This window comes from Setaria viridis, chromosome 5 (assembly GCF_005286985.2).
Source record: "Setaria viridis chromosome 5, Setaria_viridis_v4.0, whole genome shotgun sequence".
NCBI classification, from domain to species: domain Eukaryota; kingdom Viridiplantae; phylum Streptophyta; class Magnoliopsida; order Poales; family Poaceae; genus Setaria; species Setaria viridis.
The window spans coordinates 1305750-1318050 of record NC_048267.2 but is presented as its reverse complement, the minus strand read 5'-3'; the positions used below and the strand labels follow the sequence as shown (position 1 = coordinate 1318050).

At 40.1% G+C, this 12301-nt stretch overlaps 1 protein-coding gene across 2 annotated transcripts; it reads left to right on the top strand.

The window, feature by feature from the left end:
• The first annotated feature begins 4872 nt into the window (after nucleotides 1-4872).
• On the top strand, nucleotides 4873-11895 carry LOC117857487 (protein DETOXIFICATION 45, chloroplastic). Of its 2 annotated transcripts, XM_034740171.2 has the most exons (15): nucleotides 4873-5124; nucleotides 5371-5709; nucleotides 6032-6162; nucleotides 6858-7001; nucleotides 7121-7242; nucleotides 7394-7529; nucleotides 7943-8039; nucleotides 8150-8250; nucleotides 9284-9447; nucleotides 10079-10150; nucleotides 10237-10353; nucleotides 10430-10525; nucleotides 10608-10729; nucleotides 11319-11373; nucleotides 11496-11895. In XM_034740171.2, exons 2-14 carry the CDS (start codon nucleotides 5423-5425, stop codon nucleotides 11365-11367), a joined length of 1638 nt encoding a protein of 545 aa, XP_034596062.1. In that variant the 5' UTR covers nucleotides 4873-5124; nucleotides 5371-5422; the 3' UTR covers nucleotides 11368-11373; nucleotides 11496-11895. The 2 variants fall into 2 exon arrangements, with proteins under 2 accessions (XP_034596062.1, XP_034596063.1); XM_034740172.2 differs by lacking the exons at nucleotides 4873-5124; nucleotides 6032-6162 and having other exon boundaries at nucleotides 5499-5709.
• The last annotated feature ends 406 nt before the right edge of the window (nucleotides 11896-12301 follow it).

The following is a 12301-nucleotide window of genomic DNA, read 5'->3' as shown; positions in this document are numbered from 1 at the left end:
AGGTCGTTTTGACTTTTCTAGATACATAGATATTATTATGTATCTAGACATAGGGTATATCTAAGTGCATAACAAAGTCTATGAATCTAATAAAGTCAAAACGACCTATAATTTGGAACGGAGGGAGTAGTAGGTAACCGACACAAAGTAGTACACGATAATACCAAAGCCTCATAAGTTTCCTACATGTAGATTTTTGGTAGGTGAAATTGCTTAAAAAATACAGCCTCTGATCATAAATATAATGAATTCTATTTGTCTTAAATAAAACTATATTCTAGGTTTAACCAGTATCATAGAAGAGACCAATAGTATTTATGAAATGAAGTGAGCATTATTAGATTAACTATGAAATATATTTTCATATTTTACTTCTTCGATATGGGGTAGGTGTTAAAACTTCTCCATAAATTTAGAATAGTTTGACCTAGTACAAATTCAGTAGTTCTTACATTTTTGGGTGTGGATAGAGACAGTACCTCATTTTAGTAAGTACACACCTCAAACTATGCTATAGTGGAAAATTCGAAGTAAGAATTGCATGTAGTTTCTTTGAAGTTTCCACTCAACCTCAAACAATCTCTTCACTCTTGGCTTCACCTTATATATTATTATGTAGGTCTTATCATGAATGCACTAATTCTGCTAGAAAGTTATGGAAGACATTACATTTACACAATGATTCTATGAAGAGATTTGCTCAATGTTAGTTGATTGAAGATTTGCTTAGAAAGAATTGAATTTGTTAACCGTTGGATGTCCATTAGAGAGGCTTAAAAAACAACTATAATTTTGAGTTAGGGTTTGGGACCGGGGCTTACATTTGCCACCGGTTGTAGAGGGAGCTGCAATGGTTCATTGTCCGGCAGTGGTGGTAGGCTGTGGGGGAAACAGGGTGGAGGCTGAGGCTCCTCCAATTGGGTTGTGGAAGATGGCTATTGAGTTATTGGGGCGCCAAGCTCTAAAGAGGTAACTGTCTATGACGGGGTTGTCAAGCCAAAATCAAAAATCAAATAAGAATAGAGTTGCCTTCGGTAGCCTGGGGAGAAAGAGAGTAAGGGCGCAAGAGGGTTGAGGGAGGTAGTTGTTGGCAAGCCGCAATAGTACAGGAGGTGATGTGGGCAAGGCAGAAGGAGGAACAGGACGAGAGGGTGAGTGATGGCCACGCCATCAAGTTGAGGGATAAAGACTGAGTAAAAATTACCACATGAGAGACAAAAAAGACTAACATAAAAAACAAATACTCATCCTAATATTGCCTTCATGTCATAATGTTGTTACTTCAGTTTTGTCATAAGTAAAAAGCTTCTATTTTTAACCATCCATTCCTAAAAATTCGTACAGTTCAACTACATGCAAACTATATATTATAAAGTATTTCTCATGATGAATCCAAAAATTACAATGTTAAACCATACAAATGTTTAGGAATTGACAGTCAAAAATAAAAAAATATTTGACTTAGGATAAAACTAAAATAACAAGTATGGTGAAAGGAGAGAGTATTAGTTAAGTGATACATAATTCTGCTATGGAACCATATGTAAGACTAGCAGTTTGCCACAAAAGATCCGATCGAAGCAAGACCGAATCCGTGACGGGCAAGTTGTGTTTAGCTGGATGGAGCCACCTTGGCCATTCATGCTTTGTTGATGACTTATCAAAGCTACCACCACGTCACGCGCTTGCTTCTTCTCTCAAACGCACGGGTGAATCCAAGTTTACTTTTCGTACTCAAACTCAAGCTAACCAGCTGGTTGGAGCTAACGATGCCCAAAGGACAAAGGTTTTACGCGCCAACACGGATCGCTCGCATGCATAATTAAGCATGAAAAATGAAGGCGTGAAACGGCCGGGCAAACGCCGACGACACAGTGATAAACATCGTGCAGGTAGAACTTCTTGTTCAGGCAGGGCACATGATCCAGGAGAGTAGTTACACAGGAAAGCTGCTTTATAAGGAGCTCTTTCTGTTTTTTGATCCATCATACGCATCATGTGTTACCAAACAAAAAGCTACATATACATTGCCTGTGAGATTAGAAGGTTTGGCAGCGCTAGCTAGAACTTAGAATTAAATTAGCCACGTGGCAAATGGACAAAGGTAGGACTAATTGTATGTTGGTTTGGTTTAGTCTTTTTTGAGTAAAATGCATGACAGGTCATTAAACTTGTAGCAAACTCTCATATGAATCCCTAGCTTAACTTGCAAATGATACATGACCAATAATCAAACTTGTATCTTTGTTCACGTGGCAAATGGACAAAGGTGCATGTGTTCAGAAGAACTGCACCAAAAATCTTTCGAAGATATGGTAGTCCACTCGGATTGGCTTCCCAAATGCTAGATGCAGACGGGCAATGACCCTAGTGATGGAGAAGATTTCAGAGACTAAAAGTTAGTTATCACAAGAAATGACTTTGCACCACTAGGTGTTTCCAAGCCCAAGATACAAGCATTGAGAGCAGCCACATGACACCAAGGCCTTGTTTAGTTGCCCAACTTTGGGGTGCCAAAATTACTGTAGCAACACTGTAGCATTTCGTTTGTATTTGTGAATTATTGTCCAAATATTGACTAATTAGGCTCAAAAGATTCATCTCGCAAAGTACAACAAAATTGTGCAATTAGTTTTTAATTTCGTCTACATTTAGTATTCTATGCATGTACCGCAAGTTTGATGTCATGGGGAATCTTCTTTTTGCATAGTGCCAAAGTTGGGATTTGAGGGTGAACTAAACAAGGCCCATGTTGGAAGTCGAGGAAGGATAATGTGCTCCCAAGGATACAAAATATTCAGTTGGAGCGCGGAGCTCCCATCTCTGTCATCTACTTAGAATATTTGAATTTGATGCTAGGATGCAAGAGAGAAGGGGCGTCATGGGGTGCAAGTTATGGCAACACCAAAGAGAAGCTAGGGGAAACAAACAAAAAAGATGGAAATAAGAAAGTGTGTCAGGTTTAATATTTTAAATAGTGGGCTAAGCCGATTAGCGGCGACCTCCTCTAAAAGCTACAGCGGGATACAGCGGAAGCTATTTTGTTTAGCGGTTCTATAGAAAATATGATAAATTTCAATTAATTATGTACATAAAAATGGACCTAAGAAAATTTTGTTAAGAAAAGGCTACGATACATGTCCAAGAATACATGAGAACGTGTCTACTACTTCAAAAATCAAAGATTGCAATTAGGATTTTGTGCTGCTAATATTATTTTTAGAAACTAATGAGCTTCTGAGTTTCTAGTGTGAAGAAAATGAAGCATTATCAGCCTGTGTAGTGAAAAATATTATTATTCATGCTAAAAAGATTTCACAGCTTTGCCAAATAGCGGTATTTAGTGGTAGTAAAGTTGTGTTTAGCGGCGCTACAGTGTCCTTAGCAGCAATAGCAGAATAATTGGTAATAGTGTAGCGCTAGCCCTCTAAACGCTATAGCGGGCTATTTAGAACTATTGCAAGGCATCCTCCTAAGATGGGAAGACAAGCAAGAGCTCCAAGATATGTCCCTGTTTCTTTGCATAAGTTCGGTTGGGGTATACGCGTCTTACCTTCTTTCTATCGATCACCTATTGACAAGCTTACAGAACAAGATGCGCCAGGCAGCCGAGGGGAAGGGTAACTGCACCACAACCGGAAAGGGTACTGAAGTGGGTATGAGCAGGAGGATGCGCCATCACGAGCTGGAAACCCGACCAAGAATGGGACCCCGCCTGCCCTATGGGCTGCATTGACTCCTTCGCTAGCATAGCTGCATAGGGAAGGGGATTGGGGGCACTGATGCAAGGGCGGTAGAAACCGAGTTGCCCCCGCATTGTATGGCGAGAGTTGTCCAGTCAGAGTCTAGGTTTGACCCATATGAGGGCAAGGCAATGGGCCGTTGCCCAACATCACCTTAAGCTGGGATCCATGAAAATTCATGATTTTGTTGTGGTACACTTCACAATGCTTATGGTTTGCACTTGGAATAAAAAACATCAACATGCAGCAGCTATTTATTTTACCGGTGGAGTGAGAGTAAAGGAGGGAGAAAATTATTCTTTATACACTATGGTTAGATAAAAATCAGGCACTAAATCACATCGAATGTTTAGATATTGATTAGGAGTATTAAATATAGCTTAATTACAAAACCAATTGCATAAATGAAGGCTAATTCGCGAGATGAATCTATTAAGCCTAATTAGTCCATGATTTGACCATGTGATGCTACACTAAATATATACTAATCATGCATTAATTAGGCTTAATACATTTATCTCGCGAATTAGCCACGGCTTATACAATTAGTTCTATAATTAGTTCACATTTAGTTCTTCTAATTGGTATCAAACATTCTATGCAACCCGAATTAGGGGGGTGTTTGGATACACCGGACTAAACTAATTAGGAGTATTAAATATAATCTAATGATAAAATTAATTGCATAAATGAGGGCTAATTCGTGAGACGAATCTATTAAGCCTAATTAGTCCATGAGTAGCCCATGTGATACTACAGCAAACCTGTGCTAATTATGGATTAATTATGTTTACTAGATTCGTCTCGCGAATTAGCCCTCATTTATGCAATTAGTTTTATAATTAAGTTCACGTCTAGTCCTTCTAATTGGTATCAAACACTCGATGTGATCCGAATTAAAAATTAGTCCACAGATCAAACACCACCTTATGGATCCAAACACCCTTAAGGTGCACTATAAGAATCTTTTGCCTGTTAGTCTACTGATCACTAGTTTGTGCATCAGGAGACTGTATTTATTGTTTGGTATTTTTTTTTACATTGTGGCTGCACTCATGGGCTGAAATGTCCGCTAACCGCCGTGTCCGACTTCCATATGCCGACGTGGCCCACGCTTCGTGGGCAAGGTGGGAGGCACCGCGGCAGGCGGCGGCTGCTGCTGACCATGTTGCCCTTAGCCTATCCGTTCGGCTTCTGCTCGCTCTCGATGAACATCAAATCGGATACGGATTGAAGTTGGTGGAATGGTGGGGGCATGATTTGGATTAGGATTTTGGGAAGCAGCAGCGAGCCCAGAAGAGACCGGGCGACGAGTTGGCGAGCGGCGCCGCCCTTCTCCAGCCCTTCGTCGGGTCCTTCGCCGGCGACGGGCGTCCACGAGGTATGGCCGCCATTCCCCTTCCTGCTGTGCGAAACCGAGCAACTCAAACCCTATTTGTGAACTATTTGTACTCGGATCTAGCCCAATTATAGGTATATGCACGTATTACACCTACTAACTTCGATTTCTTTCGCAAAAATTACACCTACTCCGGTCCGCCCCTGCTTCCCAAACTTCAATCGGAGCATTTTATTTGATCGATTCATTCGCTAATCCGGCTGTGCCCTCCCCTCCTTCGCATTGCAGATACAGGAATGAGCAGATAGTCTAAGCGCCTGATCCAGACACCAAGGGAACAATGCTGCACCACCATAGTGCGCTTGTCTCTGCGCACCCTGCAATTTGTTCACCCACTAGGCTTGCTTGTTCTTCCATATGTTACAAAGCAAACAACAGAACCACCGCTTCGCCATCAACCAACCGTGCAAAGCTGCTCCTTCTGCGAAGGTGGCCTTCTACAAGGCGGGGGCACACCACCCCTCTTGCCAGTGGCCAGTCACCACCGGGGTACAGTACTGATGATTTTGGTCAAAGCCTTAAACCAAAAGACAACGTCTCTTTCGCTGCTGCAAAGGAGGCTGTCATGTAAGATTTTCTGTTCCGTTATATATGTAATGGAACCCCCGAGTCCATACTGTTTCTTTGGTTTTCACATGTCTCTTGCTCTCTAGACTCTAGGCCATAGTTATGTGGCTTTGCATAACAATGTCTATCTACTAGCATGTCATCATCTCTCCCTTTTGAAGCATCCAGCTCAAGTGTTTTTTTTACACGCATCCAGCTCAAGTTAAAGCAATTCAAAGTGCTAAGTCTGACCTCAATGCTTGTGCTATGTTGACTTCAATTTGCACAACCATTCTAGTCTTTGGATTTTAATTGACATATTTGTGCCGTGTGTAACAATCAGAGGAATAAGCAGTGGCCTGAATTCTGTGGGTGCCAGAAGTGAGCTAATTCTTCTAGCTCTACCGGCAGTATTAGGTCAAGCTATTGATCCAATGGCGCAACTTATGGAGACTGTATACATTGGTAGATTAGGTATCTCTTTTTTGCTGCCATATCTTGTTTTCTTTCACTGTGTGCCAGATTGTAAGTTCACTGCTTAAGTTTTATTGCCATAACCCATCCAATGTACTTAATTCTCGTACTTCTGTTTCTGGTGGAGTAAATTTTGTCCTTACTCAAAATAATCTGGTAGCGACACCCAACTCAGTGGCATTATTTTCTAAAAAGAAGGAAAATCTGGAAGAAATTTACTGTAACTGCAATAGCTACACTACAGTATGACTGAACTTGAATAATACTACTGCTTCCTTCTCTATCAATAAACAACTGTTTGGAATGTCACAGTACTGCTGTACATCAACCCATTTCATGCCTCTTTCTATTTTAGTTTGTAAGGAATGGGCTTATTACTGCATGAACACATCCATGTGCTGACATACTGCCTTACGTCTCCTGCATGGTTGTTACTACTCACTTGAAACAACAGATTCTTCTGGCTCTAGTGTGGCAGTTACAGATGCACATCACATTATCATGTGAAAATAACATGAACATGTAATTGTTCTGTAGCAGAATGTGCAGTTTGTGAAATGGCATGCAGAACCTTAGGCATGTCATAGAATCACCTATGCACATGCCTGACCTTCTGGAGAAATGTCTTGTACCCTTTACTTACTGCATGAAAGCATCTGTTAGTTGTTGCTCACCTTTAGCATATATTCTGAAAGGTGCATTGGAATTGGCGTCGGCTGGTATTGGTGTATCGATTTTTAATATTGTGTCAAAGATCTTCAACATACCATTGTTGAGCATTGCAACTTCATTTGTGGCAGAGGATATTTCTAAGAGTGCTATCAAGCATCCTAGCTCAGGTAGCTGAATCGTCAGATAAATACCTATTTTTTTTTACTTCACATATAGTTATGTGTCAATTATGTACTTGCTTTATATATAATTCAGGTGTTAGATTTGACTTCTGATATCATTGCAGGAAAATTGGAGCTTACATCTGTATCATCTGCCTTGATATTAGCTGCTGGAATTGGTATAATTGAAGCATTAGCATTGTTCCTAGGATCAGGATTGTTTCTTAAACTAATGGGCGTGTCACCTGTATGTTTAGATTATGATTCTTATTACCATGTTTTACTTTGTGATAGTGAATAGAGTTGGCAATGACTCTTTGACTGGATACAGAACAAGTAATTGTGCACCTCTTGCAATTAGCTAGATATCTCAGACTAGTCTTTACTCTTTTACACAGGCCTCTCCGATGTATAAGCCTGCAAAAGTCTTTCTTTCAATGAGAGCTCTGGGAGCCCCTGCAAATGTGCTTATGTTGGCAGTCCAAGGTGTCTTTCGGGGATTCAAGGATACCAAGACTCCGGTGTTTTATATAGGTAACTACCAAGAAATACTATATGTTGTGTTTCTTCCCCCTTTTTTCTAGGGGAAAATTGTAAAAGTCCCATTTGTCAATCTGATTTTGGGATCCCAACATATGGCGTTTTGTTGCAAACAACACCCCCCCCCCCCCCCCCCCCCTAGTTTGCTTCATTGCAAAAACTACCCCGCACCATGTATAGACATCTAGCCAGGTTCCTGGTTTTTGCTGACATTTCTTTTACTGTTCTTACCTGATATTCTTCTGCAGTAATTCTGTCTGTTGTGCTGTCGAATATCATAAAATCATTCCTTTGCGCTTTAAATGTGGATGCTGTTTATAAGCAAGTTTCATTTGAGCTATATTGTTCCAGACTATTGTCTGATGCCATATCCTTATATTCATCCACTTCATTTTCATAACCTTTAGGATTGGGTAATCTCTCTGCTGTAATCCTTCTTCCTCTACTTATATATGGCTTTCAGCTTGGCATAACTGGAGCCGCAATTTCTACTGTTGCATCCCAGTAAGTTCTTATTAGTGGTACTATGTACTCATAAGTTGGGTCCCTAAGAAGTGTCGCTTTTGGCAGTTACAATCTGAGTTTGTCTAACATCATTTTGATTCATGATGCAGGTACATTATTACAATTCTTCTTCTTCGGTCTCTTAGTAAAAGAGCTGTGCTACTTCCTCCGAGAATTGACCAGTTAGAGTTTGGTGGATATCTAAAATCTGGTACACCTTTGATGCTGCCACTCCACTAGTCAATTTGTTCAGCTGTGGTGCATTCTATCAAACTTCTTCATAATGTTTTTACCGGTTTTCATAGTATATTTTGTTATACACATTGTGCCGTTTTCTCAGATTTTGGATTTTACTTCCATGGTGCTTTAAACTGTTTTGGTTACTTTAAAAGTTTGACCCACTCATAATTCCATTTCTGGCAGCATGGTGCATTTAATTTGGTCCAACTCAAGTCTATGAAAAAGACACGGTGTCTTTTTTTCTCGAACGATGCAGGAGAGCTGTGTGTCATTTCATTAAGAGAGAAAATAGAGTATAATGAGCATGGTTACCAACCAGCTCGGGCACACACCCCCCGACACCCCCCAAATCAAAACGAAAAGGCCTAGTAACGAACGCGCCACAGCCAAGAACTACAACAACGATCAGGGACCCTCGAGGTTTAAGCTGCCATGGTCAATGACCTAGCAAGGAGGTCCTGGAGCTTGGAGGCTCCTGCTGTGCACCATAAACTGCACTCATCTGCCACATTCCGGATTAGTGTACTGATGTTAGGCAACATTCCTTTGAAGACATAGAATTCCAAAGGCACCGAGTGTCTATGTTCTAGCTAAAGACTATATTGTCCTTTATAAAGTCCTCATTCTCTGGCCACTTGTATATCTTCACCATAACCTAGAATCAATGAGCTAACATATTAGCATATGAACACTGCGATAAAAGTATCCTTTTGTGCTCTTTGCGTCTTTAAAACCATTTTAAATTAGTTATCAGTTTTTAGGAGGGATATTTACTGTTTGATTAATACTACTAGGAAAAAAAGAGAGCCAGTATTTGCAAGCACCATAAAGTATGCTGTCTGTGGTAAAAATCCAGACCTGCAGGCTACATATAGTCCTTTCAGATCTCATGTCAACCTTCAGGGCACAAATACGCTCATGCTCTGCTTTAATATTCTCTTGTTATTTTCTGTATTCTTTTGGCATCTTTAATTTCATTATCTATTTATTATTGGAATTTGTAGGTGGTATGCTGTTGGGGAGAACTCTCTCAATTCTATTAACCATGACAATTGGTACATCAATGGCTGCTCGACAGGGCCCAACAGCTATGGCTGCTCATCAGATTTGTTTGCAAGTATGGCTTGCTGTGTCTTTGCTTGCAGATGCTTTAGCTGTTTCTGCCCAGGTATCTTTTTTTTCAGTTTTAGAAATCACTCTCTCTTTTAATTTGGTTTCGCTAAGCCGTACCGGCCTATTATGCTATGTACAGAGCCTGCAAACTTCTAGTACATACTATTCGATAATGAGATTGTTCTAACTTGATGATCTGATCATTAGTGTAGATTTTGTATCCAGGGGTGCGGCCACCCCCAATTGTGAATTTGTCATGTTGTGGTGTTTCAAAATTCATCAAAATATCATGTATGCAGTACAGCTGCAATAGGAAGTCAATCTGGCACTGTTCGCCATGTGCTGACTGTAACGCTTTGTTTTTTTGAATCTCAATATCAAAGATGGTGCCCTGTTTCTCTCTTTGTAAATATTACTCCTTTTCGTTTAATGAAAGCGCTGTGGGGAACTCCCCCACAGTTTTATGGTAAAAAAAAGATGGATTTGAGATTGTTGCAGGTTTATGAAACTTTGTGTATGCTACAATTCTTTTGTGATGATTTTTTTGAAACATTGCAATATGTTGGCTGTTGGGTTACCTATATTTATGCTAAAGGGGACGCCTGAACCCCAGGATACCAATGAATTTCTGTTGGATCATGATCTATCAGTTGCAATTGTCCAACTAATTCTGCTTACTGTTTTAGGCAATGATTGCAAGCTCTTATGCATTAGTGGACTACAAAAGAGTTCAAAAGATAGCAATGTTTGCGTTGCAGGTGAATGCATTTCACTTATTTTTTTTATGTTTAATTTATGCATATGGATGCATGTTTTTACCACTCCTTATTTTTCTCTCTTGCAGGTAGGAATGGTTAGTGGATTAGCCTTGGCTGTTGGTTTGTATGCCTCATTTGGCAACATAGCTAGACTATTCACCAGTGACCCGGAGGTCCTAATGGTTGTCAAATCATGTGCATTGGTAAACCTTACAATATTACTGTTAGTTTCAATGTAGTATTTATGCCTTCTTTTTCTAAGGTTAATTTCCATTTCAGTTTGTCTGTGCCAGTCAACCAATTAATGCCCTGGCATTCATCTTTGATGGTCTACACTACGGCGTATCAGATTTTAACTATGTTGGTCAAGCTAGTGTATGGGAACTAACACTCACTACCTTTTGGTATCCTTTGGTTTTTCAGTTGTTTACTGATTTCTTGGATTTTCTTACTATAGATTGTGGTTGGAGTCATGTCATCACTGATCCTGTTATGGGCTCCATCTCTATTTGGCCTGGCTGGAGTCTGGGTTGGGTTGACTACACTCATGGGGTTGCGCATGGCTGCAGGCATCTTGAGGTGATAATATTTATTATTCTATTTTCACTTATGATCCTGAATTTTTGTTCTACTCTTCTATTTTATAATAAAACATATTGTGTTGTTATGTTATCATAGACATGTAGCTATCTCCTTTTTTGTGTGCGTGGATTAACTAATTTCATTAAGATCGATGTTGGCTTAGAAGTGAAATTGATAACAATAGTCGTTGAAGCCTTACTGCTTCCCATGCTGGTTAGATCTTCCCACTTGTCATCATGACTTTATTTGCGGAACATGTTTGCTGGTCACCAGGAACAGCTTACATCAATACCAATAAGCGTTTCTAAAAAAAAAATCAGAGATCCTGACTATTTGCTGACACTTTTATTAGCTTCAGCATGGTAGGTGAAATTTAGGTCATTTTCTGTGTACCAACTTGGACCTGGCTGCATTTGGTTATCTAACAGTTTCTTCATTTCATGAACACAACACTTTGGCTGGTAAAGGCACAATTTTTGAGTAGCTTATTAAACGGAACACCCTGACATCTTCTTTGCTTTTATAGTTGATGCAATGCTCTTTTACAAGTTGATATTAATTAGTGAACTCACTGGGCAAACCTCAGGTTGCTATGGAAATGGGGGCCTTGGTCATTTTTGCATGAGGTGCCATAAATTGAGGTTTGTCGGTTATCAGCCTTTGCATCTCAGAATATGTGTAGGGTCTACAGTATATTTCCAGTGATAAACGTTGTAAAGTTAGTACTGGAGATTTGCATCACTGCAAATTCTATCTGCCATAGTGTGCAGGATTCAGGACTCACTCAACACGTACTCCAGTGCTCCCCTGGCTCAAACAAGATCCGACTTCATTGCAATTCTTGCTTATAGAACACTGAGCTTCTAGGCCTGTGGAGCCGCAGCATGCTGGTGACTGGTGAGGTCCTCAGAGTGATGCCGGACCGTCAATGCAGCCAATGTATGGCACTTGGCACAACCGTTTATGAGAAGATGCCATTGTTCAACTCCGTTTTGTAACAATTGCAGCGATGTCTGTTAATCTGGTTGGAGCTAATGTCAGGCGCCTGGGCGCTGGGCAGAGTAGCAGCACTAGCTGCCCCTAGGAGTTCAGAACTTGATATGTGCATGAAACTGGGACACATTAGAAATGATGAAAGATGAACTTATTGGTCATGAGGTTAATGAGCGCATTGTAATTTCAAGTTTTTCTAAATATGCCATGTTTCTTCTTTTTGAGAAAGCGTTACTCTAACTGACTAGAGAAGGCACAACCGTTTTATGTGCTAGATGGAGCATGACTGATTGTGTACCACGTGTCATAAACACCAGTGCTCCTTCTATTGACATGTGCAGCCTGTTAAAGATAGAGTTTGTAACCAAGTTATATTGGTTTGGTTTAGGGGTGTTTGTTTCCGGGGACTAAAGTTTAGTTCGTGTCATATCGAATATTTAGATACTAATTAGGAGTATTAAATATAGATTAATTATAAAATCAATTGCATAAATGAATGCTGATTCGCGAGACGAATCTATTAAGTCTAATTAATTCATGATTAGTATATATTTACTGTAGCATCACATGGTCAAA

Coding starts and splice junctions, on each gene's coding strand:
- LOC117857487 (XM_034740171.2), top strand. CDS start 5,423: ATGCTGCACCACCATAGTGCGCTTGTCTCTGCGCACCCTGCAATTTGT. Junction 9,448..10,078: donor CTTTAGCTGTTTCTGCCCAG/GTATCTTTTTTT, acceptor TTACTGTTTTAG/GCAATGATTGCAAGCTCTTA. Junction 10,730..11,318: donor ATGGCTGCAGGCATCTTGAG/GTGATAATATTT, acceptor GGCAAACCTCAG/GTTGCTATGGAAATGGGGGC.